We start from the raw sequence: 27,055 nt of genomic DNA on the forward strand, positions 1-27,055 counted from the left end.
TGATAATCAGACATGAACATATATATCACGTGTCAGTAGGACAAAGGCATAATAAGAACAGAAGTTCTCAAACAGGAATTGGAAATGAAACAAGGAGAGACAACAGACATAAGATGTTGCTGGAAAAAAAAAAACAACCAAATAAAGAGATTCTATAGAACATGATATCTGCTACAAGGTGTTACCAAGGAAACTCAGACTGAAGAAATGCTTGGAAAGAATTTAAAAAAACAAAACAAACCACCCCCTTTCCCAAAAGGTTTAGTCCAGGAACACCTTTAAAAGGCAACAGATGCTCTATACTCCACCAGTGAGTGAAATTAAGGGCTCAGTAGGCACCCATGAAGCACTCAACTCCCCCCTCAGCCTTCTCAGAGAGAAGGTAGGTAGCATCTGACTGCATCCTGACTCTAGAGTTTTGAAGATGGAACCGCTCAAAAGTGATACTGAAGTTATGAAAATATTCTAAGATTTGAACTGAGAGATGATCAGTTTAGATAAATTTTGTTATTTGTGCTTTTTCAGACAGTATTTTTTCATCAATAGTATTTTTTCTACTTGCCTTGTTTTTGGTATATTTCTTATTATTTACCTTTTTTATATGCAAGTTGTATATGAATCTGCCACAGACTATAAGCTCTATATAAGTATATAAGTATTTGTGCCTCCCTATGTAAAGAAAGGCACAATACCTTGCATATCGATAAAAAGAGAAGAGTGCAAGGGATGCCAAAAGTATTTCTGAAATCTCTCTTACAATTCTACTTAGACATGTCTAAATGCATTTTATCAGAAAATTTCATACATAAGGAAGCACTGGAAGACAGTTAAGTGACTTTAACTTCTACTGAAGTCAGCTTCACACTATCTATTAATAGATTAAGTAGTAGGGTTTAATGAGCAGGTAAGGCATAGCAGATGTTTGGACATGTAAAGTTCAGAGCAGACTCTTCATGGTATTGTCCACACTTGGCACTAAGAATCTGCTCCTGAGAAACCAAAGCATATCTTAAGCAGAATTTTGAACTGTGTGCTCAAATATTTCAGCCCAGTTCTTCTTTAATCTGTGACCCAAGACAGCCCATGCTGTCCACAGTTACCTTGGAGATGCCTGGATTGGAAATTCTGTTAAAGCAGAGCTGCAAGACTTCTCAACATGCAGCCTTTTCAGACACTAGGAACAGAGAGAAAGTTGCAGTATGTTATCCTCTGGAATCACCAAATCAGATGTGAGCACCCACATCCAAATTTCCTCCAGTGTAATGATCCAGCATGACATGTGCTTGCAGTTGGTCATCACCTCTGCTTAGAGGGAAGCAGCATGAAAACAAGTTGTTTGTGGCCACACAAAACAATTCTCATGTAAAATATTTCTTGGATAGGATGAAATCCTTTAAAAATAAACACTTTAAAACATTTAGGAAAAAAAAAATTCTTTCTAGGAAAAAGGCATTTCATGTCCCCAAAAGAACCACAGTGATCAGAGAACAGTCTCCTCTATTGCCAAAACCAACCAAAAAGGTTGGATGTGGTAGAACACAAGTTGTTAGCATCATATTACTCAGAACAATCATCCTGCTCCTTTCTCTCAGAAAAGGAGAGCTCTTCTTAGTTTTGCCCATTTTCTTTAATCACAAATAACTTTATCTGGTCCTAAAAGCCTGCTGACCCTTTGTCCCTACTTTTTCTGTTGAGTCATCTGTTTTGTACTCCTGTCCCGAACTCCCAATGCTGACCTACCTCCCACTCTGTTTCTCCAAGAAAAGCAACCTATAATTAAAAAAGAGCTGCAACACTTTCATAAAGACTCTATGCCAAAACAGCTTACTGGACTCTGAATCCTTGGAGACCAGCCAGCTAACGAGGAGGCACCTGCCTGAAGCACAGCTAATTTCTCTAACCATTACCGGAGAATCTGCAGGAGATGGTGTTGATTCTTTGGAGTTGGCCATCAGAAAAAGGCGTGGAGGCTTGGGTGGTGCTTCATCATCATAGGTAAGCTTAGCCACAGGAAAGTCACTGCATTGGTAAGATACAATTGAAGGAGAATGTCTTAGAGCAGAACATTATACACAGACACAAATGTATCACCTTTACTATGTAAGCAAAGTTGAGCTCTGTCCAATATACTAGACAAGAGACCGATTCACACAGCAAGTCTATGAAGTATCTTAAATTGTTAATGGTTAAACTCACATTTCAACATTTCTCTGATGCTATAAAATTAATGCTACATTAATTTAACATAGAAATAAGTGACTATGATCAAGAATTTAAACCAACCTTTGACTAGTAGTTGACTTTTTTTTTCTTTTCTAGGTCTTGTGAATCAGTGGGAATAGTTTCTTCTAGAGAATGACTAATTCTCTAACAATTAATCCCAACAATTTTAGAAAAATATTTTTTTTTCTACAGAATATGTAAAAGCCTAAGTATATAACTTCTGAGTGTTACATTATGCTAGTGGTTGGGGGTATATGTAACCTCATGAAAGGTGAGTACATTTTCACCAAACAATTGCACTGTGACTTTGCACAGAGTTCAGTTACTATACCAATGAAGATATTTAATAAGTGGAATTTTCTTTCCTTTACAGTGCAGAACCAGTACATCTTTTTGTGTATATAAAATAACATTTGAAAATCTGCTTTATTTTTTTCTGCATTATGGTGTTTACTTATGACCACTTTTCTGCCCACAGTTCTTACTGCAGAGGAAAAGAAAGCTACTGAAGATCCCCTGGCTCTGGAACATACCGCTTGTTAGGACAGCAATTTTGAAAATTGGTCCAGCTGCTAACAATAAATCAGAGGTAACCACAGGGTACTGAACAACCCACCAAAACCATATTGTTTCTGGCAGCATTGGCTTTTCTTAAAATCCTGAATTAAGTTCTACAGATACAATTTTCTTATCAATATCTTCCTTCACCTTAGTAAGATGCAACAGAATTTTAAGGTGTATTTCATGCTTACTCCAGACTATTATCCAGCAATACTCAGAACACAACTTACCTACTCAGCTTGGTTATTGAGTCAGCATGATTTTGTGTGGGAACTGGAGAGAAGTCTGTATGAATGGGATCATGAAGTGGGGGACTCAGAGTGTTCATTGAACTACATGGAGGGAGGAAGCTCATCATCAGGCGACCCCACGCAGCAACATTCATGTTCATTTGAGGAGCTCGGAGAAATTCTTTCCCTGGAGGAGTCATAGTCCAAACACCAGTGAGATTACAATGGATGAACTACAAACCCATGAATTGTTAAAACTACCATTTTTACCCAAACACCTGTGGGATTATTCAAAAAAGGTAGTCCACCCTACAGAGAATGGACTTTCTTTCAGGGAATAAAGTTTAACGATGATGATGAAGATCTATTTCACCCAAGTTCAGATCCATATACTATCATAACAATCCCCAAGTAGAAGCTGCATAAGATATTAAAAATTGATCTTATTTTAAGCCAGATTTTCTTCTATTTCTACACTGCACTTTAATCATTCAGCCTGTTTACAGAAAGCTTCTGAAACTATCTTTAAAACAGTAAAACGTTTGGTATTTTTCCATTATTTTTACCACCTTCTAAAGAACGCAAACAAAATCTAATTTATTCTCACTGACAACAGTCCTCTGTATGTAAAATCTTACCTTATTCAGCTTCACAGGAAAAAAAATGCAGGCAAAAAAAAGTATGCAAGTCATTCCAGCCCCTAAACTGAGATGCCAACTCTAGCTTGACAGAGAATCAGTAGCCTGTTCATGTTACAGTCTTCTATACTTCAGAGTTTTTCTTCCAATACCTGTTCTTTCATCAGTAATGACATTGCTGGGTAAATTAGTACAGCCTGAGTCCTAGATCTTGCTAAGAAATCTGTTAAATAGCTAGTAATTATATCTTCCTAACACTGGTAACTGTGAACAGAAACACTACAACAAGATCACAACATCACACATCATGCTGCAGCCAGGCTGGCTGCACTTTTTGCAACCGAACAAACTTTCACATTCTAATAAAGCCTACACAAAACACACACAATAATTAGCAAGCATTGTAATGTGTCTTACAAATTTAATGAGATAGAGCATGCAAGACTGTGCAAACCCCTGCCCTCACCCACACACCCTAGATAGTAAGCAGTCAGTTCTCTAGCAGCTTACCTTTCTGTTTGGGGAAAATACGTTTCTGTCGCTGCAGTTTTGGCTTTCTCTCAATGACAGGATTACAGAACATCACCTGTCAGACAAGTAAAGGGGATTTGTCAAGATGCTTCATTTACACTGTGAACACAAACTTGCACATGTGCTCTCTCATCAAATTCTCCATTCATATCTTGTTGGTAAGCTAGGAGTCACTCCCACAGACAGATTCCAGACCATGTTATTCTAGCTTCACCCTCTAAACATCCGTTATTTCAACTATGCTTTTAGATGTTGGAATCTTCTGCCACCTGAAGTGCAGAGACCCCCCCCCAAATTAAGACCAATTCATATCCCAAACAAAATGCATCTCATTCATAAAGCTACATGAAAAAACTGCTTTATAATACAGCCATTTGTACGGTGGGAAAAAACAGGAAAAAAAAAAAGCAGGGGGGACAGATTTTGGTACATAAGGTAAAGATCCTACTGTTGGAAAGTCAACCCAAAGGATCTTTCATCACAACACAAAGGAGAAAATACTGCGGCTTTTAAGGGATTATCTGGATGATCTCTTCATTGATGGTACTTCAAATTCTTTATTACTGGCCTCAGAAAGATGATAAAATAAGTATACCCAGAGGGAATTTGGATCTGTGATTCTACAGTCTGCGTAATTCAAACCTGACCATTAAGCCATATGTTTAATTAAAGTGTCACCAATGACTCATAATGAAAGCAAATAAAAAAACACGGATTTCACAGTGCACACACATAATTACAGAGGAGTAGCTGAAAAGTCACTCGAGGCTATGGCACATGTACATCTTATTATATCACATTGCTCCTCATTGTTGTGTGATATTGATGCGAAAGGAGTCACTCTACCCTTCTATATTTTTGCTCCTTCTGTTCCTTGCATACTGAGTTGAACAACTGTTTTCAGGGCAGGCACCCTACATAGACAGAATTCTCTGAAAAAGAAACAAAGCTGACATTTATACCTCTGCAAAAAGCATTCCTTGGGGTTCAAGCAAGAGGCACATCCCATGGCGTTCGTTATCAAGGAAATCATCCAAACGTAAAAACTTCACTGCACATAGTTCTCTCCAGTCCCTCCAATAGATTGCAATTTCTAGCTCACGAGACTGGGCAGAATGGGGGGGTGAGAGGAGGAGAGAAAAAAGCAGAAGAGTTACATACTGCCCCGTGCTCTGGACATGCCACACACACATGCTGCTGTAAAATTCAGTTAACTAGACAGTATGCATAAGAAACTTCTTTAATCCTTCTGTTTCTCCACCGTCTCTGATGTTTTCAGATCTTCCCAGCTACAGACCCTTTTGGAGATGGCTGTCCTTGCTCTCCATTTTAGAAATGTTTTTTAAAGTCACTTTGCTGGTAAGATGAAATAAAACTGCTCAGATACTGAGAAAAGGGCAACAGATGCTGTTCAGGCTGAATCTCTGCCAGAGATGCACTGCCTTGGGGGGAAGACTAAGATAACTAGTACATAAAAGGACATGAGGGCAGCGCCAATACAGAGTTGAATTAAATGGAATTGCAGCTAAATGAGCAAATCAGGTAAGGTGAAATGGAAAAACAAATAGAACTTACGAAATTCAAGGCAGCCTTACCCGATCCAACTCAATGACAAAGCTCTGGTCCCACGCCTGGTTATTAACTGGTCCCCAGTTTGTTTGGCCAACCACTTTATTGTCCACTTTGAGCACAGCAAGGACCTCATCTGGACAAAGGAGAAAACATGGATTATAATCTTTTATATTGCTATAAAACTAAAGACAATCTCTCATGCTGAAGGTGAATATCCCAATCAAATATAATTTCCATGACTTAACTATGAGGATTAGGTATAACGTTTTTCATTCTCTCTCTAATTTTTGCAGAAACCAGGTTTCTCATAATTAAACTCGTATCAGACTAACGTTGTACCCAGATGATATTCCCCCAAGCCCCCAGGGCCACTTACAAAATGAGGAATCCTATACTCACTACAGAGGTCTTCATTCCGCAGGTACTTTCCTGCAACACTACGGCCAGGGATACCCAGGCCAACTCTTGTTCGGGAAAGGGACTTCAAATCACTTGGACTGCCAGAGACAGGAGAAGAACCAGCCATTCGGGAACGTCCTGGAACATTTTCCAATAGATCTTGACACCCCATCAGTCTCACTTCCAATGTTCCTGAGAGATAAATTCAGAAGGGTAAAAAACGTTATTCCATAAAAGACAGAAGTGATTCTAGTCAACCTGTCCTCACAGAGGTCCAAGAATTTCTCAGATTTGTGATTCCTTGGTTAATAGCTTAAATCTATCCCAGGTTAGAATAGTATAGAATAGCATAGAACAGGATAGTTCAGTTTAAAAGGACCTAAAAAGATCATCAAGTCCAACAACCTATTTAATAGTTTAAAGAGATTTAATAGATTTTAATAGACTGCAAATCCATATGATCAGAAAGCTTTTACGGGCCTAGAAGAACTAAGTACAGTTCGTAGAAAATCAAATGTTCATAAAACAAACGGCATTACAACAATGAGAAGAAATGCAACACATTTTTTTCCTGAATCCTCCCTACAAAAGCATGCCGTGTGGGATTTATGTACCTGTAAGGGCTGTAGGTTTGATGACCGAAGTAGGTTGGATAATGCCATGCTGAGCTCCCAGGGAAGAAGTATTTACTAGTTCCTGCTTGATGAGTGCTCGTTTTGGGTGATCAGGAGAAAGTTCACTAAGCTGATGTTCCAAGGACAAGCGCAGCAGATCAATCTTCTGAGAGGATTCTTGCAAACGACCCTGAGCCTAGCAATGTAAAGTAGAACAAAAAGCAGGCAGAAGTTTCCCAATTAACAGCATCAGTTCAGGTACTATTATTATTTCTTTATGAACTACCAGAGGTGGTCTCAAAAAAAGACCTGATAAATCTTATTCACAAAGGAACGGGAAGGAACATTTTCCCATACATCCCAACCACCCCATCAGTGTCACTTCCAACATTCCTAAGGAATTTCACCAAAGCAAGGAACATTATCCCTAGAACGAAAAGTGACCCCAAACAGTCTGTCCTCACAGATAGTCAGGAGTTTCCCAAATTCATAAACCCTGGTTATTTCTGCTCATTTGTGATAAATCACTAATGGTGAGGCATAAACAAGTGCTTACCTCAGCTAAAAATTTGCGATCCTGTACCCGACTCCCTCCTAGGATCTTCAGCACATTTTTTGCCCCCTCGGCTACAGCAGCTTCAATGCGCAGATGATGTCTCAGCTCCTCAATGCGCAGCTCCACAGCACTGATGGTGGTCCCCAGCCTCACTGGCCATTTTGGAGATAAAATACAGCGAGGATGAAAACTGACTATTCTGGATCTTGGGGCTTTGGCCACATCTTTTATGGGCCGTATACCTAAAACACCCTACCTGCTGGATCCACTGCATCTTCCATCCCTCCTGCGGACTGAGATACCTTCACGATTTGCATGCGGATTATTTCAATCTTTGTCTTACTGTCTTGAAGCATCTGCTGAGCTGTAGCCAGCAGTTTACGCTCCTATCAAAGAGAAAGCATGTGCAGAGAAAGGACCACGCTCATTAAAAATGGATAATGGTGATGTGTTCAGCTTAGAGGGTGAGATGGCACCTGCAAGAAGGGTCATAAATGATCCTGAAATAGCTTACATAAGCAGTTATGTAAAGGAGACATTGCTGAGGATCAAAGACTTCGAGATCATTATCTCCATTTTTAGAGGGAAAGGACAGGTCAAGGAGTCTTTGATGGACTATGACACCAAGGGATAAAAAGAAGATGAGTTGCTACAAAACAGGGTCTGCCTTGTAGGTATGCTGGTTAATACCAAACCTTGCAGTCACTGAAACTTGTGGTTGACTGATAAGCTGTGCTTACAGTATTTTGTGAACAAAGGTTTTGAATAAATCAAAATAGCACAACCCTCTACAGTGCTGGTCTTACTGAATTAAGCTTCATAATAAGCTTGGATTTTTTTTTAATTATCCTTTGAATTTTAAATATCATTATGCCAAACTCAGTAAGTGGGATGAATACGAAACCAGTAAAGCTCTGAAAATTTCTCTCACATAAAGAGATATCACATGCTGTACTTCATCCTAAACTAACTAGTGGTATCAAAACATTACACCAGCTCAGCGAACAATACCAATACTTTTTTAACTTTATTTTCTCAAGTCACTGATTGAATGTACCTCTTGTACTGCCCTCACTACCTTCCCAAGCTTGGAAAAGATTTCCTAGAGATAGCACTTCTATCATGCTACTTCCTATGAGATATTTTTCTCCAAATCAGATCTGATCCTAAACTAGAGTCACTGTGAACACTGGGGTTAGCCAAGTTCAGCATCTAGACCAGAGAAAGCAAGTAGAGCCTGTAGTGGGTAGGAAGAAGTAGCTCTTTCCAAAGACCTATTCATTCGTTCATCAATGATAACACAAGCTACTCTCTAGGTAGCTAGCACTTTCCCCTGAGATTGCAGAAAGGTTTAGGTGGCTAAGGTAAAACAATATGATTCCCAACTCCACCATCAGTATCACTAAGCAACATTCAAGAATCATAGAATGGTTTGGATTGGAAGGGACCTTAAAGATCATCCTGTTCTAATCCCCCTGCCGTGGGCAGGGACACACCTCCCACTAGACCAGGTTGCTCAAAATCCCATCCAGCCTGGCCTTGAACACTTCCAAGGACTGGACACCCACATCTTCTCTGGACGACCTATTCTAGTGCCTCACCCCTCTCATAGTAAAGAATTTCTTCCTAATATCTTATCTAAATATACCCTTTTTTGGTTTAGTACCATTACTCCTTGCCCTGTCCCTGCACTCCCTGACAAAAGAGCAGAAGCACAATCAGCGTTTACCATGTAGGAACTGCCAAAAAGATTGAAACTGCCAGACTATGGCAGCCTGGCTGGTGTAGTCACTCCCCTCTAACAGTGATCATTCCCAGATGATTAACAAAACAGCACAGGCAACTACATCATGGACCAAAGTAGAATAAACTGCCCTTCCAGAAAAGCCTTGTGCTACCATCCAGTAATTATAGATTAGCTTAATTTCTTGACAAACGAAACACGGTCCATCCAATTCCTTTTCAATTATTGCTAAATTGCTAAAATCTGCACATTAGACGACTCATTACAACATGTTACTATCATATGATTAGCTGTTCTGTGCAGCATCATGACATGCTGTCACTATGCTGAGGACAAAAACGCAGAGCTAGGATTCCGTCAAGCAAGCTTTGCAAATTAATTTCTTTCACACACTACCTACCAGAGAGAGTTTGTGTATTGACTTTAAATACAGATTTTGTTCCAGGAATCCATGTTCCCAAATGGTTTATTCCTGCTTACCTTGGATGTTGCACTTGAATACATTTGGATCATATTCTCAGCTCCTTGCTTGACTTTCATTTCAACATGCAGTTGCTTTTTCAGAGCTTCAACCTTCGTTGCCATGGGGTTTGGGTTTCTTTCCCAGAGACAAGGGTCTGGAGATAAAGATCCATCTGTACCTAAAATATCATCGATATCATTAATCATCTCTTCTTGTGTTATTTCATTGGGTGATTCTAAAAAAGAAGGTTAGGCTACAAAACAACATATAACAAGGTCTCGTCTACAAAACTGACTGCAAAACGCTATTTCAAATGAAGCTCAAGTTCATAAGTATTTATTAATTTATCAGTGAACTACTCCTAACAAGCATTCTTCTAATTTTATACTGATTTATCCCATAAAGTACTTGGATGTTCAACTGCCCAGAAACTCTATTCAAATCTCTTCAATTCCATCTACAGCCAGCTCCTGAACATTGTCCGTGCACAGAATTCTCAGATAGTCTTCTCCCCACACTGATCTCTCATTTGCCTCCTTTCACCTTGACTGCACCATGCCCAACATTTTACTGCACAGATTATTTTATCAGCTGAATACCAACAGATAATATTCCCACTGTTTGCAAGCCCTCAACAGAAAATGTAATTAAACTAGCACTGAAGCACTACAAAATTTTCCTGACAATTGTGACTTATGGCATACCTGTCCTATTCTCCTCTTTGTCTGTTATGACAATCCTTGCATTAAGCTCCTGAAGTTCCCAATGAAGTTGCTCTAATTTCCGGTTAGAAGATTTCAGCACATGCTCTATATGAACGAGATTCTTTCTGTCTGTTGTCGCTTTACGCAGGTTCTCTGCTCCCTCTTTAATCTTCAGTTCTTTTTGTATAGCACGGCGAAGTAGTTCCTTCTCACCCTCCAGTTTTTGCTGGAAGCCTGGATCCATTAAGTTTACACCATTGCCTAGCTGCAAGAGACAGCTGCCCTGCAATCAAGCAGCATTGAGAAAGGGGATTTCAGAGATAACACAGTTCAATCTTTTTTATGATATAACAATACCCTCGTAAGATTCTACCCCTTTATTTCATTCAGCAAATGGTTCACACAAATTCTGAAGCCAACCTTTTCACAAAGATTTCAAGATGACCACACCTAGATTTAAATTCCAGAGGACAGAAGGCAACTTTGATCTTACTATGACATACTTTAGTTTTAAACCATAGTGGAGACAAAATCTTACTTCTCTTCTCGTTATTTAATGGCTACACAAATATTTGTTCTTCCAGTATCAAAGCCCAGCCAGTATTTGCCGTTGTCTTAATCAACTTTTACTAGTACGATGTAGTAGATAAAGATTTTTATCTGCATATGCCTTGATGTTGACTTGACTGTCCAAAGACATATAACAAACAACCTGTTAAAGATTTTTAGGAATGTCACGACCATGCATTAACTCTGAGCTGTAACTCCAAAGAAGAACAATGTAACCCCTGCAGCAGCTTCTACAAATGAGCAAGCAAAAGAATAAGCTTAACTTGCAGCTGTTTCTGAAAAGGTAACCAGCCTGTTGTCTCAAGCTCTGTTCTGCCTGTGGTTTACAGGCAGTAAGACCACATTAAAACCTTGATTATTCTGAGTTGCATTAGCAGCAGCATTCAGGTTTGCTCAGGGCTTTGTTTGATACCATTTTCAATGCTCCTTGTTCTGGTTAGATATGCCTCATCAACAGCTCTGGACAGCAGCGCTCTGAACGCACACAGTACAGGCAGTAGCAGCACCTGCATATCTCACTGACCACATAAGCACTGAACTCAAAACAGGAGCTGGGAAAACTTTATCCACAAGGATGCTGCCTAACACCTCAGGAAATAGATCCAAACAGGAAGTTATGCTTTTCTCTTCAACAAGAGAAGTGCCTTTATGGCATTAAGAGCAATTAACTTATTAATAAGCTAGCATTAACTCCTCATCATATTCCCCACTTAAATTTAAAAGACATGGTTGCACAGTCAAACTCCGCTCCACTAACCGGCTTGGGATCACACATCACGTCAGTGACTAAAGACAGAACTTGAATCCTGACTCGCTTTCACATTCTTTAACTGGTTGACCACATTTCCAAAAATAAACCACACTGGTTTTGTATTATTCATGTACATTACTGAACTTTAAGAGCGTGCTATACATCCAAACCCTATGCCACTCACGCAGAAATAAATACACGATTATTCAATCACATTATTTGTATATTTTATTGCACACCTCAAAGACCAAAACAAACATCCTTGGTCAGTTTTCACTATGATTTCAGCCTAACAGCAAAATAATTAAAAAAGAAAAAGGAAAAAAAAAATCTGTTTTAAAGTTGGCCTAAAACCAAGTTGGGTCTGCAAGAGATGCACGATAGCCAAAATAGGAATTGTTCAGATTGGTAACAAAACAAAAAGGTTCAGATTAACATCCTGATTCCAGGAAGTTCTCGCCCAATTAGTAAAGCCAGGAACTAAGCCAGAGCTTTGAAAAACATCCAAGGTTTTGTGAGGAAGAACTTGAATCATGGAGTTCCTGAGTCACAGGCAACCTCTACCAGCTCTAAGTCGGAAAATCAGAAAGCCCTTTATCCATTCTGTAACGAGCGACTAAAAGGAGTTTGTTGCGTGTAAGTTTCATTTAATAATCAGAAAAAGCATGCAGATTTATTTTATATCCAAACTATGCAAACAGAGGTAAGCAATCCACCCGCTCCATCTGCCCAGAGCGATCGAATGAATGAATTGCTGGTGTGAGATTAATACTGACAAATGGTACTGAAGGCAGAGACCTGGATATCGATTCGGAGAACAGGTACAGTCTGGGCGATTGTCAGGTCAATCTTCCTCCACATCACTCTCTGCCAAAAGTGAGCCTGAATACCAGTTAATGCACCCTGCTCATTTTCTAAATATATTTAGAATATAAACATCATCTGTTTTACTGGATCCTTCTTCCCCTCTATAGATCAGGGAGTGCCATAACAAAGGCATTGTTTGCACCAGGAACACAAAATATTCTATTAGTGAGGAGTGCGAGAAATCCAAATTTGCATTTGGGTTGATGCATTTTGCATTCTGAGTCAGGAATGTTGGTGGGGTGTCAGGATACTGCCCTGGCCCAGGCTGCAGCTGTTCTTGGGTTCCCAGAGAAGGTCGCAGCCCTTCAGGATACGTCTCCAGCACAATCCAGAAACACATTTACAGCGCGCACGGAAATACCCAAGCTAGCTTAAATGAACTTACTTTTGGTACTTTTAGCAGGGCTGCCAGAACTCACCCAGGACTTCAGCTAGTCTCATGCCTTAATGAAGCATCTAGATAGCTTCCTAACTAGCAAAGATTGCAGCATGATCAAAGTTGCACTTGGTCCTCCACATTGCAGCCCTGAAAGATCCCATCCCCGGGGCTGCTACACCCAGCCTGGCAACAAGCTTCACCTGCACAAAGCCCAGGGTGAGCCAGCCTTTAGAGCTGCACTGGTGACACAAAAACTGATTTACAGTTTGATTTAATGAACTAGCGGTGATGAGGCCGTCCCTGCTGCAGCCCACACGCGTTCACTGGGATGTTTTAAATACCCCTTTTCACTGCAACTTCGTGCTGCAGCAGTGAGGCCCACGTTGGGCAGCCTCACGTGAACTACATTCACTCTTTATGAGAAAAGGCCACTGCTAGGTTTAGAAAAAGGCAGCTGGAATCCTGCCTAGAGCCAGTCCCCTTTGCAACCCTGAGGGAGGCAAGGTTTCCTAAGCGAAGAGCCCAGGCGGGCTGCAAGATGGGGAGCCCCTCATGGGGCCTGCAGCAATGGCACCGAGAGCTTTGTGCCGGTCTCGCCATTGCTTCTCACCCAGATTAGGCTTGAAATACCTCAAGCGGGCGAGCATCCCCCCTGTTGCAGGGAGTTGGCCCCAGAAATAAATGCTCTTCCCAGCGGGGCGCCTCGCTGCACTCTCCTCACACACACCCCTTTGCAGCCAAGAGGGGCCCCACTGTCTTCAGCAGGCACCGGCTTTACCTGAACCCCGTTTTCCTGAGGCGACCATTTTTAGGGACAAACGTCCTGAGGGACGTTTTTAGGGGCTCCCACCCTCCCCGGGGTGGGGCGCGACGGCGGCAAGCCCGGCTGCCTCCCCGCCCTGCCCAGCGGGCAAGGGGCTCCCGGTGGAGCACGGAGCCGGGATTTCCCGACGAGGGGAGGGAGGAGACCCCCAAAAAGCAGAGGGGGGACCCCCAGGAGGACCCCCAACCCCACGGGGCAAGCGCCCCGGAGGAGAGGGATCCCCATCCCCTCAGGCGAGCCTGGCCACGCCGGCTCCCCTCCGAGCCGCCCCTCCGCGGCGCTCACCTGTGGGGTCCCCGCCGCCATTGCTCCGTGAGGCACCACCAGCAACGGGCACTTTTCTTTCTCTTTTTTTTTTTTTTTCAAACTTCAGCCTTCCCGGGAAGCGGCGCCGCCAGCGCCCTCTCGCGGGGTCCGGGCGAGCCCGGGAGAGTTCCCGGCGGGCGGCCCCCAGGGAACGGGGAGAGGGGAGCCGGGAGCCTCCCGTCCCCACACGCCGCCCACGGTGGTCCCCGGCCGGTCACGGCTCCCAGCCCTGTCGGGAACTCGTCCCGGCCGTCTTCGTTCGCCCTGAGGGGGGAAGAACTGGCAGCGAGGTCCCGCGGAGCGGCCGGCAGCTGAGCGGCGCCACAGGCCGGACCCTGAGGAGCCCGAGGTACCGCCCGCTTCCCGCCGCGGCGAGGGGAGGCTGGAGGGGATCGGTGTCCTCCGCAGGCACAAAACTCGCGGCTTTGTGCCAAAGTGGCGGTACGGGGACACGAACGGTGACCGGGCTCCTTAGCTCGGTGCCTGACATCTCCTCCAAGCCGGGCGCTGTGAGGGGAGACCCCCGCGGCGTGCCCCAGCCCGGGCCCGCTTTGCGGTGCTGGGACCACCGAGGTGGTTTCCAGCCCCGGTTCTGCCCAGCGGCTTGTAACCGGCTTTGGTGTGAAGGGGGACAGGCAAAGCGCAGCCCTCCCTCACACAGGGTGCTGCCCTGGAAAGGGAAGGACGACTGTCTCCTCTCCAGCACTGGTCTTTGCCTAACTTTCCCTCTGCAGAACTGCCCCTCTGTGGAGCAGGATCAAGATCCTGCTGTTTCAGCTGAATATTTGAGTCAAAAATAACCTAAATGCATGGACAAGGCTCTCACTGATCCCCCAGCTCTTATTGGTAAAAACTGACCGTGCTGCTGTACTGCGTTAGTGTTGTGACATGCAGTGTGTCGTAGGCCCTGTGTTTAAAACAAATGAAAAAGATGCTTTCTGCTTTCGGGTGGTAGAGACCTCCTCTTCCAAGATCCCTCCTCAGCAGTTTTGCATAATATTATTATTGCATGAATGCACATATTCTGTCCTGAAACAGTACACAACCTGGAGTCAGAAGGGATCCAGAGCTGACAGTATTCCCACATACAAAGTTAGAAGGATGCTAATAAACAGAAATGTTTTCCTTTTATTTAATTAGAGCAGATTTTCTAACATAAGCATTTTGTAAATGGTCTGCAAGTGAATAATTAGTAAAAGGAAATCACCAGAAAATGTAAAATTGAAATCTAGTTTAATCAAGTTGAATTAATAAAGCCTTAGACTTCTATAAAACCTTTGAACACGCTCCTGTTGTTAATAAAGCAAGTGCATTAGATTAATACAAACCCATCTGGAACCTGCTGCTATTTGTAACATGGTCCAGGCTCCATTTAGTGTTTAAGGAATTATTTTAATTAGACTGCTCATTCACTGGAAATACTGGAAAGGGAAAAGATAAAGCAGCAGGCGTTAGGTTGAGTTTTTTGAGCAGGGACACTACTGCATCTTCCGTGGGCAGGGATCGGGGCCGCGTTTGGCTCCGTGAGCTGCAGAGGGCTGCTGGGAGCCCCCCGAGGTCGGGCTGCCCACTGCTGTACTTGGGGTTTACACAGGGGCTTCCCCCCCTTTCCTTCGCATCTTGTCTCCTCCCAGGGAGGCAAGAGGAGGGCTGGGAGGCGATTTGTGGAGCCTGTGGAGCAGTTGGCCAAGGTTCGCTTGGCTAAACAAGTCGTCCAGCCTGGAGGGATGGGCTGGTCAGTGCCTCAGAGCACGTGCTCCCCGAGGCAAGGCTACTAGTCCCAGCTAGAAGCACGAAGTGCCCATCCAGCATCCCGCTGAGAGGAGGTATTTAGTGGACACTGTGAGCTGACAGCAGCACACATGTGGTACCCAACTTCTTGGGGTGCCAGGGATATTCCCGGGCCCAGCCAGCCCTCCTGGCACAGCTTACGCTTTGGAAATGCCAGCCCAGGAAGCCAGGAGCATGGGACAAGCAAGAGGGGCAGGCAGGCTGCATTTTCCAAAATGTGTGTGGGGTCCCAGGGTGGAGCTGTGCGATTGTTTTCCAGCACCTCCTGGAGGGAGGGCCGGAGGTTAAGGCAAGTGCCGCTTTTGGACCAGCAGCCCCTGTCCTCTGCTAAACCTGGAGGGGTAGGGGTGTGCGCGGGACCAGCTTGTAGCTGAACTGCAACTCCAGGAAAGCCTCTCTGTGCTCTTGCTGGTTTGGCTGCAGTTATGCAAGCAACAAGAGGCAAAAAAGCACAGGGGTAGATGCCCTCCGCTTTTCACCGTGGCCAGCTCAGCACCTATTTCACACTCCTGCCCTGGCAAGAGGATGCAGAGAGCAGCAGAAGCACCTGGAGGGTGCTTCTCTCTACTAAGTGAAGGTACTGTACAAGTGGAATCAAGGAAAATGTCTTAGAAATTTCTGTTTTTAATGCAGGAGAGGGATTAAGCATAAATCTGTTCCCCTGCAGAAGCAAGATTCTTGTACTTGTCACTTATGACCTCCTGTCACTGTTACCCTACTGGGCACCTGAAATCCATAAAAGAAGTGAGCACTATCACCTCCACCCCTGAAAGACGAGGCAGGCTTGGAGACTAATAGCTGATTCTTTTGAAAAAGACTCTTAGAAATGGTAACATCAAGTAACAGTTAAAGGTACTTTAATTCCTTCAAATAGAAGGATAGCTTGAAGGTACATCAGAGAAATGATTTCAGTCTTTTTTTTTAAAAAAAAAAAAAAAAAAAGCATGGCTTCGAAATTCAGGAACAGTATCAGATAAACAAAGTGCTACCATTATGCACCTGTTTTAAAGTGGTACAAATAAGAAGCTTACAGATTCAAACGAATGGCATAAATGACTGAGAAATTGATTCAGATAATGCTTGTTTACAGGGACAAAACCTATATTGACAACTATGAATAAACACATATAATATGTTAAAAAAACTGACTATTTACACACATGGATATATTTGCTTTCCTTTGGCACTAGAAATTACAGACAAAAGATACCATTTTATAGCAATGAAATTTCAAACTTAAAATAAAAATAACCTTCAAGTCATTTAATTCATACAGCCCCAACACAGTAGCTTTAAATTGCCACCAATTCTGTATTCTAACCCTGAAAATTCAGGCCACAAAGCCTAAATTCAGCTTCCACCCGTGACAAGTTTCATTCAGCAGGATTAACTGGATGTGAGGAGCTCAAGCAGCATTGGAGAATTAACAAGAGATAGACACAGATGTTTAATGAGAATTAATCTCCCATTCTTATCCAAGGTGGACATCTACCTTTAAATGCGTTTCGTATGCATAAACAGATTAAATCAAGTAAAAATGGGCATCCATTACATATATTCAGTCAAATTAGACATTAAGTGAACAGTCAGAGCACGTGATGGCCATCTGTAGTAGTTCTTCAGTGTTGCAGAGAAATGTGTTAATCCCTACTCATTTCCATTGCTAGAAAAAAATAATTTAAGATACACTTAACAAATATAGTTTACTTTTTTAGTACGTCAGCTTACTCTTTAGCCATTGCCAGGAGTAAGCCAGTAACTTTCACAGGAAATTCAGTATTATCAATACAGTAGCAAGAGTGTTTTGTCACCCTGTAAGATCCTAAAGAACGTGTAAATGTGTACGAAAACCTCAAAAGTAGCATTTGATTATCCAGACACTTCATTTCTTGTTCATGGTATTCGACTTTACAGAACCTGAAGCTTTGATTACTTTCAAAACAGTTTTTATAAGGTTTTCTGCTAGTAACAAACAGACATGTTAACAACAATGGCACAGTATTTTTCACAAAGCATTAAAGTAAGACTAGCTAAAGATTATTTTCCTTAAAGAACTACGATCAATTAAGATTACATAAAAATTAAGTAACATTTATGAGGCATCAGGGCAAGTAACAGCACATCAACCTGCTACTGCAACAGGTAGTGGACTTTAATCTTATAACAAAGAAGAATCAAAAGAAAAAATTATAGACTTCATAGTTTTCATTTGTCTCTCTCTAGATGGCAAGAAACCATTACAATTATTTTAATTTGCTCTGCAAACAGTAAGATCAGGGCAGAAGCTTTTGTTGAGATGGAATAAAGTACACGGTTGTCCTATTTTGCACTGATCACAGGCAGACTGGATGTTGTATTGTCTCCGATAACTGGACTGAATCCAAGATAGACCCGACACTTACAGAATACTCTTTCCCCCCCGTGTTATTTGGGCACCTCTCAAATAGAGATTAATCTTGTTCTGCTACGTGTATTCTTAAGCATCAAAAAAAGCAGAATTCGACTACAGCAAATTCTGTGAGGAAAAGGAATCAGAGAATATAAGAGCAAGTCTTCCCAGAAGACAGTCTTCTCTACACATCCAAAGAGAACTAGCTGTTTGAATTTGAGATTAGCAAATACAATCTTTTAAATATTTCAAAAGCACAGCATGTTAAAACAACTTTCATTATACTTTGTGGAATACCAGTACCAACAACCTCTACGTGAAATCATTATAAGCTACTCAAACGCAGTCTCTTAACATGGGGAAAAAAAAGAAGTACATCCAAAGCATATATACACGCTGCTACCAAGGAAAGAAAGCAGGGAAGTAACAACTTCTTTATACAAGAGCTTCACAAAGAATCTTGCTAATTGAAATAGCCCAAAACATTAGCTTGCACTTAAGATTTATTTTCAACTGAAAAGACTTCCAAAGCCACCAAAGCCTTACTAGGAGACCCTTTGGTCTTTTTACTCTGAACTCGCATGGGTTTTTTCATGCAAACTGATTTACTGGAGATACAGTACTGCAAGTTACTCAAAAAATATCTAAGAATCAAACGATTTTTCTTTTTGCAGATTATGAATATATATATGTCTGTCTTCACCCAAAGTATATATGCATCTACAGCCTTGTCTTAGAGTTATGTAATTCAAGAAACGGAGTGTGCAGAAGTAGCTACCAGATGAAACACTTTCCAAATACTGTAATAATGGAACCTAAATGAACTGATTATCAGTCCACAGAACCACAAGGTTGCATTGCACTACATAAATACTGACCAAATGCCCCCAAAAAAGCCAAGAAACTATAAGCAAGGTCAAAACAGGGTATTACAACTGTTTCTTTCAGTGAAGACCAACCAGTCCCTTTGTGTACACATTTAGTTTTATTGTAACAAAGCAACTTGTACACTTTAACGTTTAAAACTGAGCATCTTTCTTTCCTTTCCAGTGAAACAAAAAAAAAGAATTTAAAAATAAACAAGAACAAAATTACAATAGAGAATGTCAATTCCAAATAAGATCCTACAGGTTCTGCTCTGATTCTCCATCAAGTGGCAGGGCTCAAAGTCATCATTAGGAGAAGATTTTATTTTAAAAGTGTCATCTTAAACTGCGAGGATGTTTGTTAAACATCACAATTAAACATGCCAAAGGAGAAGAAGCCATGTTGTCAAAATGCCCACTTAACCCACCCAAACATCTGAAACCCACCCCAGCTGACCTTCTATAACCCCATTTTTTTTTATTTTTCTTTTTTTTTTTAAACAAGAGAAAGTAGACAGATACATGTTGGTAAATGCTAACTGTCCATATTCACATAGAGACACAGTGTAATCTCTGAGCCCAATATACAGAGAAAGAAGGAAAAAAGCTAGATTCTATGCACTACTACACAGGGGCCTAGCACTCTTCAGCTTCCAGCAGAGTGAAGGGAGCAGAAGGTTTTCTTTTTTCCCACAGAACATGGTGTGTTGATTCCATAAACAGTTTTTGTTTTGAGACAGAAAGGGATAAAAATGAACTTGAAACAGAAACTGGTAGATTCTTTTCCACTGTGTTCTGCTCAAGGTATTTCCCCCAAAATAAATTGTGAACCATGGTGTAGAGGAGAGAAAAAGAGACCTCAAGAGAACAAGGCGACTGAGCACAAGAAAAAAAAGACAGCAACTTGCTCCCAGGGACTGGAGAAAAATTAAAAAGGTAAAAAGAGGGGGGGGGGGGTTGGAATCCATCAGTGTTCAATTAGTCGTCTTCTCCTTCATCCTCCTGTTGAAAGATAAGCAACAATTAAAAATTATCTAATCACAAAGCTTCAGATAGCACGAACTTTTAAATGCAATAGCCAGAATGTTTTGCTACCCAAGAGACCACAGCTCTACAGTATTACTCATGACGATCTCTCTCCCTCTTCACTAAGGAACAGTAACACTTGCCATGAACATCGATCCATGTAAAAGTCAGTTAATACTGGATGTCGCAGTGAAAAACACATCAGGCGTATTAGAAAAAAATCACCATGACTTAAAGATCACTAGAAATATTAACATAAATTTAATTTTTAGAAAGAATATTTAGAATATTTAGTAATATTCTAGGCTACAACTCATTATTCAGCATACAGCGTGTCTGGTGCCACAACAGCCCTCCTACCTTCACAACCAGAAACAAAGACATGCTAATGCTAAGCCTTAAGTTACCAACACCTTGAATGGTGTCTCTGGAAACCCACTTGCTGCTACAGAAAACTGCTAATTCCTGAACCCAAAGAGTCTTGGCTAAGCTGGCAGTAAGCCAAAATAAACCGACAGGTGGGAGGATGACAGAACTGGATGCATCAACAAGAGCTTTTTACAAGTAAAATTTTGCTAGAAAGTTCACTGGATAAATTTTGTTAAGCTAGAACAGACGCTAATATCCTAAATCACCTGGAGCACCTTCCTTGCAAGATGTTCACTAAAATTATTTATTTGAAGTCTCACGTACGCAAATATAATCATCACTACACTGAAACCATGCCACAAATTAAGGCGCTAACAGTTTTGCTCCTCTCCTCCAACAACTCTGTCAAGGATTTTACAGAAAACTACTTTACCTTTGTACCAATGGCTCAATATCCTTACAAGAAGGTCCCTCATAAATTTCTTATTCTCATACACCAGAGATGGAAGAGGTAAAGGCTGAATGCTCACCTCGCCTTCCTCTCCCTCATCATCATCTTCATCTTCTTCCCCCTCATCTTCATCTCCTTCTTCATCAATATCCTCCAATCCTTCTTCCTCTTCATCATCGTCATCATCCTCCTCTCCTTCCCCTTCTTCATCATCCATATCAGGAACCTTAAAGACACACATGTGACATTAACTACAGTGATCAAATTCGCTTTTACCTGCGCAGTGCTTTTGTGGATATGGAGCAACAACGCAGTGCTATACTTACCAAGTAGTACTGCAGTGGATTTGGCCAGATGTCATCCTTGATGACTTCTCCTAGTTCATCAGCCCCTGCATCAGAGTGGTCAGTGAACCAGGTAAAGAAACTTTCTGGCTCTTCATGCTGCCTCTTCCTACTGGCTTTGTTCTGTGTCTGGCTTGAACGTTTTGTCAGATCCTGAAAAGAAAGTTGAGAAGCTCCCTAAAGAAGCGGTATTTACATTGTGCCCCGCCTGCCTTTTTTTTTTTTTTTTTTTTTTAAGCAAGCACCATTTAGAAACATACATGCTTCAACAACTACAAGAAGTCACTTACTCCCTCTTTCAGGGACAAATCTTAAAAGACACAATTAGAACCCAAAGGACTAATAGCAAAAGGTATCACTCAGCAGTAAACCCACCTGCTTCTTCTAATGCCTTCCACTGAAATACTGAAAATTCACAGGATCTTGCGTTTTCTTTGTTTCCCTGCCACAGGGAAGCCCAAGTATGCCAAGTATTTACTGAAATGCTAAACTTTAAAAGATCTCACGATAGCTTAATGCTACTCCAAGAGTTGTTATTGTAGTTAAATGCTACAACTGCTACATAAACTCATAATTTAAGAAACACTCAGGCTCCACACCTCTAAGCTCTGTCCTTAACTTAATAGCGAGATGAAGAACCGCCTAGTGATCTTAACCCAAGATTTTCTGCTTTGAAGTCTTAAGGCCATTTGTTGTAATAAGTGAATAAAAATTTGCACAAGCCACTAAAACATATGGTCATAAGAAAATACATCCACCACTTTACCCCTGAAGTTTGGCAAGTTTGCAACACTGAACAAATTTCAAAACCTTTAGGATAAAATGAAAGGGCTCCCAACTATTACAGAAACTACAGAACATTAATTCGGTTTGAATACTGTCTGGGTAAGAGATATGCCCACATTATTGTGTGGATGCTACTTCTCTAAAGACATGGTGTCTGGAAGGGAAATTAAGAAAAAACAGAAAAATTAGACACCCCCTATCTGCCCCACCCCTCCCAACCCCACTGTCCTTGGAATTCCTAATTTCACAATTATCTTAAAACAACAAAATGCAGCCTAGATCCATTCCAAAGAGAGACAAACTAGAGTACTTGTTAATCTCTCCATCTGGTCGTACTTGTACTTTCACCGTTTTAATTGTGGTGCTCAACTGAACGAGAGAATACACTACAGATCTCCACGTAAATGGTGTATGCCAAACCTTGCATGAACTACATATATAGAAAAGTGGGAAGAGGCAGCTGCAATTAAGAAAAAAAAGGAAGAAAGTAAAAGGAACATAAATGAAAGCAAAAGTATCATGTAGAGCAGCAATTATCTCTCCCAGATGCACAGATACGTACCTTCCCAGATTTCCATTTGATCTCAGTTGATTTTGAAGATGGGTCTCCACTTTCGTTCAGATGAAACTCTTTGGAGAGAACTTTATTTTCAAAGTATGGATTCTCATCAAAATACTGCAGGTTTGAAAGCAAAGAGTTAGAACCCACAAACGTAAGCATACATGTGCCAAGTCAAATCTCATACTAAACAGGTAACTGAAGAGATTAAGTTACGAACTACAACCCACTATACGGCTACATTCAAAACAGCAGCAAAGTCACAAGTGAAGAAATATTTAATATACTCACAAAATCTATTCTGTAACCTGATTTGATGTCTTCAAATTCTGTCACCTCAACTCTGGTCAAATAATGCAGTGCTTCTTCGTCTTCTTCTCCCAGCAGTGCAGATACTAGGATGAAATCAGTAGTCCCACATTAACAAAGCTATGAAATGTGTGTCATGGACATGAAATACAGGAAATTGACATTATATACAATGTGAAAAGCAACACATTTGTCCAAGCTGACTTCTTGTGGCCCATTCTTTGAGATAGCAGCCAACAGACTATTAGCATCTTTGTGATTTTGCTGAGATAACATTACATTTGCTTGTTGCAGTTCATTAACAAGCAGCATCTATCTATTCTTCTCTCTAAAACAGATTTCCAGATATGTGGTTTGCCCAATGTAGGCAGTATATGGACTTGTTTTTTTGTCCTCTTGCAAACAGCACATTGTCAACAGTCCTAATGACGTCACCCCAAATTAAAAAATAAAATATCAGAATCCTCCTTTTCTTTAAAGGAGACGATTAACTGATAAAGCGTGAACCTTGTAATTTATAATACAGGAAGAAAACTACCGGAATTCTAGTGATCAAGGTGTTCCTTTGGTTAACAAATGTAAGAGCTAAAAAGCTTTTAAGACGCATGCTAGCACAAAAAGGAAGTGTTTGCATATGTACCCATAAGCTTCTGTTTAATGCCAAGTAACTATCCTAGAAAACACTAAGAACCGCAAGAGGCTCGCGTTACAAGCAAGGAAACTGAATTTATAGGAAAAAAAAAGGGAGCTATTAAGAATATACCTTGTGGGTGGTTGACAAATGTTGTTACCCAGAAATTTGGGATTTTGGCGATCAATTCTGACCTCTTCTGGAAGAATGGTTGGCGGAGTTTGTTGTATTTCTGTTCTACTTTCAAAATTTCCTCACTGGCTTGTTCATTCAGTCTGTAACAGACAGAGCCACGTTAACCTCAGGAGAGAGAACTGAAATTTGAAGATGTATCATCAGTACTTAGCTAAAACTGAATAGATTTAATTAAACTACTCAGCCACGCACAACAAATGAGGGAGCTCAAACAAAAAAAACAGAAACCCAAACCTGTAACCACTATTAGGAAATACACTACCAGAAGCAATCACGCTCATCTTAATGAAGTGTTCTTAACACGCTGTATGTTTTGCAGCATTACGTGCGGGACAGACCCTTATTTATGCTAAGTAGCCTCTTAAGCGTTTTGTTTGCAAGTCACCTGTAGATGGACAGCATATAAAACTATCGCCTGCCCTTTATAATTCTGGGGCAGATGAGCGTGACTATAACAAAAGCAATTTAGTACCACACGCAATTAAAATCTTATGGACATTAACACTTCGTTGGCTTTATAAAAGTTAGAGCCCTGATACTGCAACTGTTCCACAGGGACAGAGCCTCACTTGTCACTTGCACTTTGTAGCACAGTGCACGTGGAGGTAAGATACAGGCAAATACTGACACAGAACCCACAGAGTTTGGGGATATGAAACTAATTTTTCAGTGACATTTTCTATTATTCTACAAGCACTCAAATATATAATAGAGATTTATAATAAAGCTAACTTTTTCAACAAAGTTTTCAGTTCTGCTTACAAACGTGAAAATACTTTTGCAAAGCGGCATACAAATTAACTTGAGAAAGCAGTGAGAAATAAACCTCTTATCAAAACTATCACAGTGAATTAAAAAATTAAGCTCAAGCTCTACATTTTTAACTTTAAACAATTAAACAAGAAATCAGGATACTTCTTCCGATTTTTTGAATTTACACAAATACTTGTTACATCTGATCAGACCAGAACACAAGTATATCATGTGGGAGTCTGAAGACACTGAGAACTACTACCAAGCACTTACTTTACTAAATATTTTATTACTGAAAGTCTTTTACTTCCCACTAAAAACTTGTCAAGTTTTCTAATGTTTACCTGTCTATTTCATTCTGTACTTCATCAATGTGTTCAATTGCTTCCTGTTGCTCTTTTTCTGAAAAACAAATGAAAATGCATCAAAATCCCTTAATTCTCAAGTCTGACAAATCACTCGGAGTTTTCTCCTCAGACCTTTTCTAGAGATCTATTTTAGAAGTTCAAAGATATTTCTACTGAGTATCTTAAGTGTTACTAAGCCATAAAGTCTCAGCTACTTCCATGGTGAACTATGGCTGAAACACCAACAAGTTTCCCGAAACGGGAATCAAAGCAAGTTTACCACCAAAAATCCCAGCTCATATTCCTCTATACAGTTTTACAAGTCAACTTAAATGGTAAACGAATCCCGACAGTTAGTACTAAGAACGTAACGAAGAAGTTGCATGTCTAAGGCCAACAGATTTGAAGGAACGTGGAAGCATTAAATAATTTAGAAGGGACAGCAACATCAATGGAAACAACACAACCGGGAACGCGCCGCCTTCGAAAAACCAAAAAGCACGTTGCATGAGGAAAAAACCTTCAAAAGCACGTCGGGTAAGGAAAACGAGTAAAAAAACCCCTTCCAAGTCACGGTCCGGCAGATAATTTCGCAGCAAAACTTCCCCTGGACAACGCTTGGCAATGCTCTCGATTAAAGGGCGCCTGTTTACCTAGCGTGCTGGGGGATGAATGAGCGGCAGCGGGAAGCAGCTGGAGCGGTGCAGCTCGCTCCCAACCCCGCTCCCAGCTCCCCGCCCGGCTCGGCCCGCGGCAGCAGCCAGCTCTCCCCGAGGAGCCCGCAGGTGCGGCGAACACGTGCGGGGCCCGCAGCACCGGAGAGCCGGGACAGGAGGCAGGCGAGCGCGTCGCGCCCTTCCTCCGCCGCTTAGAAACCGCACTGCTCGTCCGATTTAAGAAAATAAATTAATTAAGTTACAAAAAAAAAAAGCCGGAGGAGAGGAGCCACCGCGATCGCACGTGGGGGAGGCGCGGGCGGTTCCTCGGCCCGGCCCCCGCAGCACCGCGTGGCTCTCGGGGCCGGCCCGGGAAGGGCCCCGGAGGCGGCGGCGGCGGCTCCATCGCGGCGCGGCGGGGGCAGCACCACGCGGCGGCGGCGCCGAGCCCAGGAGGCGGCCGAGCAGCATCATGGCGGCGGCGGAGCACAATGAGAGAGGCTCGGCGGCCGCCGAGCGAGGGGGGAAGGCGAAGTGGGGGGGGGGGGGGGGGGGGGGGGGGAGAAGGAGCAAGGCGGCCGGGCGGGCTGAAGGGGGGGGTCCCCGCTGCTCCAAGCCGAGGCCGCAGCGCCCCCCGGGCCGGCCCCGCCTGCGCCCCTGGGGAAGGAGGCCGGGCCGGGGAGCGGAGACAAAAGGGCGCTAACATGGCCTCCTCCTCCTCCTCCTCCCGCTGCCGGGGCCTGCACATCCGCCCGGCCGCCACCGCGCTCTTCCCGCCTCCGGCCCGGCCGCGGCCCGCGGGGCTGGGGAAAATGGCGGTCGGTGCGGCGCGGGGCGAGGCGGAGGCCGCGGCGGAGGCCGCCATTCCCTTCCCTGCTTTCCCTTCCCTTTCCCCTTCCCGCCCCCCGGGCCCGGCGCGGCCTCACCTGAGGTCTCGTCGGCCCCATCGTGGTTGGAGTTGAGCTCCTTCTTACTGACTTTGGCCGCCGGCGCCGACATGGTGGTGGCTGCGGAGCGCGGAGGGCGGGGGGGGGCCGTAACGGGACTGAGCGGGGGGAGAGGAGGGGAGGGGGGGGGGCCGGGCGCTGACTCCTCCTGCTGCCGCCTCCTCCTGCCGCCGCCGCTCAGGCTCCCTCCTCCTCCTCCTCCTCCTCCTCCTCCGGGACGCTCCCGCCTCCTCCGGCCGGACCTGGGGCTCCCGGGTACCAGCGGTGCCCGCGCTGCCTCACGCTCCCCACAGCCAGAGTCGCCGCCGCCTCCTCCTCCTCCTCCTGCTGCCGCTGCTGCTGCTGGCGAGGGGCGGGCGGCGCGGCGCGCATGCGCAGCAACCCCCCCTCCGGGGCACGGGGGGGACGGCGGGCGCCAGCGCGCATGCGCACCGAGCCCCCCTGCCGGGCGCTGGGCGGGCGGGCGGCGCAACGCGCAGGCGCGCCCCCGGCTTTCCCCTCCTCGGCAGCGGGCGAGCGCCCCCGCCGCGCGCACGCGCGAGCGCCGCCTCTCCTCCCCGCCGCGGGCGGCCCGCGCGCGCAGCCGCGGGGAGGGACAAGCCCCGCCCCTCCCTCCACAGCCGGCCGCCCCACGCCGGGCGCTCATTGGCTGAGCCTCGCGGGGGGCGGGGCGCGGCGCGGAGACACAGAGGAGGGCGCGAGAGG

General features: G+C 43.3%; 2 protein-coding genes across 2 annotated transcripts in view; both read right to left on the reverse strand.

Annotated features, from left to right (window-relative positions):
* Window positions 1-14,789, reverse strand: part of PKN3 (protein kinase N3) — a 31,985-nt gene extending 17,196 nt beyond the window's left edge. The window contains exons 1-13 of the mRNA XM_048052871.2: window positions 13,911-14,789; window positions 10,236-10,518; window positions 9,549-9,709; window positions 7,581-7,710; window positions 7,325-7,476; window positions 6,769-6,964; window positions 6,155-6,346; window positions 5,779-5,888; window positions 5,146-5,289; window positions 4,163-4,238; window positions 3,015-3,201; window positions 1,908-2,019; window positions 1,101-1,174 (exon numbers count right to left, since the gene is read on the reverse strand). Coding sequence (XP_047908828.1) covers window positions 1,101-1,174; window positions 1,908-2,019; window positions 3,015-3,201; window positions 4,163-4,238; window positions 5,146-5,289; window positions 5,779-5,888; window positions 6,155-6,346; window positions 6,769-6,964; window positions 7,325-7,476; window positions 7,581-7,710; window positions 9,549-9,709; window positions 10,236-10,518; window positions 13,911-13,931 — 1,838 coding nt within the window. The 5' untranslated portion in view covers window positions 13,932-14,789. The remainder of the gene's footprint in view (window positions 1-1,100; window positions 1,175-1,907; window positions 2,020-3,014; window positions 3,202-4,162; window positions 4,239-5,145; window positions 5,290-5,778; window positions 5,889-6,154; window positions 6,347-6,768; window positions 6,965-7,324; window positions 7,477-7,580; window positions 7,711-9,548; window positions 9,710-10,235; window positions 10,519-13,910) is intronic.
* A 4,288-nt stretch (window positions 14,790-19,077) lies between these two features.
* Window positions 19,078-26,708, reverse strand: SET (SET nuclear proto-oncogene). The gene is made up of 8 exons (XM_066980869.1): window positions 26,330-26,708; window positions 24,745-24,802; window positions 23,585-23,727; window positions 22,804-22,907; window positions 22,516-22,629; window positions 21,150-21,320; window positions 20,903-21,049; window positions 19,078-19,979 (listed from the first exon to the last, which is right to left on the reverse strand). The coding sequence occupies exons 1-8, from the start codon at window positions 26,400-26,402 to the stop codon at window positions 19,956-19,958; spliced, it is 834 nt and encodes a 277-aa protein (XP_066836970.1). The 5' UTR covers window positions 26,403-26,708; the 3' UTR covers window positions 19,078-19,955.
* Between the last annotated feature and the right edge of the window lie 347 nt (window positions 26,709-27,055).

The sequence above is a fragment of the Anser cygnoides genome, chromosome 20 (assembly GCF_040182565.1).
Source record: "Anser cygnoides isolate HZ-2024a breed goose chromosome 20, Taihu_goose_T2T_genome, whole genome shotgun sequence".
NCBI lineage: Eukaryota > Metazoa > Chordata > Aves > Anseriformes > Anatidae > Anser > Anser cygnoides.

Bases quoted from the DNA above. Each gene is read 5' to 3' on its own strand.
- SET (XM_066980869.1), bottom strand. From the start codon at position 26,402: ATGTCGGCGCCGGCGGCCAAAGTCAGTAAGAAGGAGCTCAACTCCAAC. The intron at 22,908-23,584 runs GTATATTCTTAA...ATTTCATCCTAG, and splicing joins ATTTGTCAACCACCCACAAG to TATCTGCACTGCTGGGAGAA. The intron at 19,980-20,902 runs GTGAGCATTCAG...ATCTTTCAACAG, and splicing joins ATGAGGGAGAGGAAGGCGAG to GAGGATGAAGGAGAAGACGA.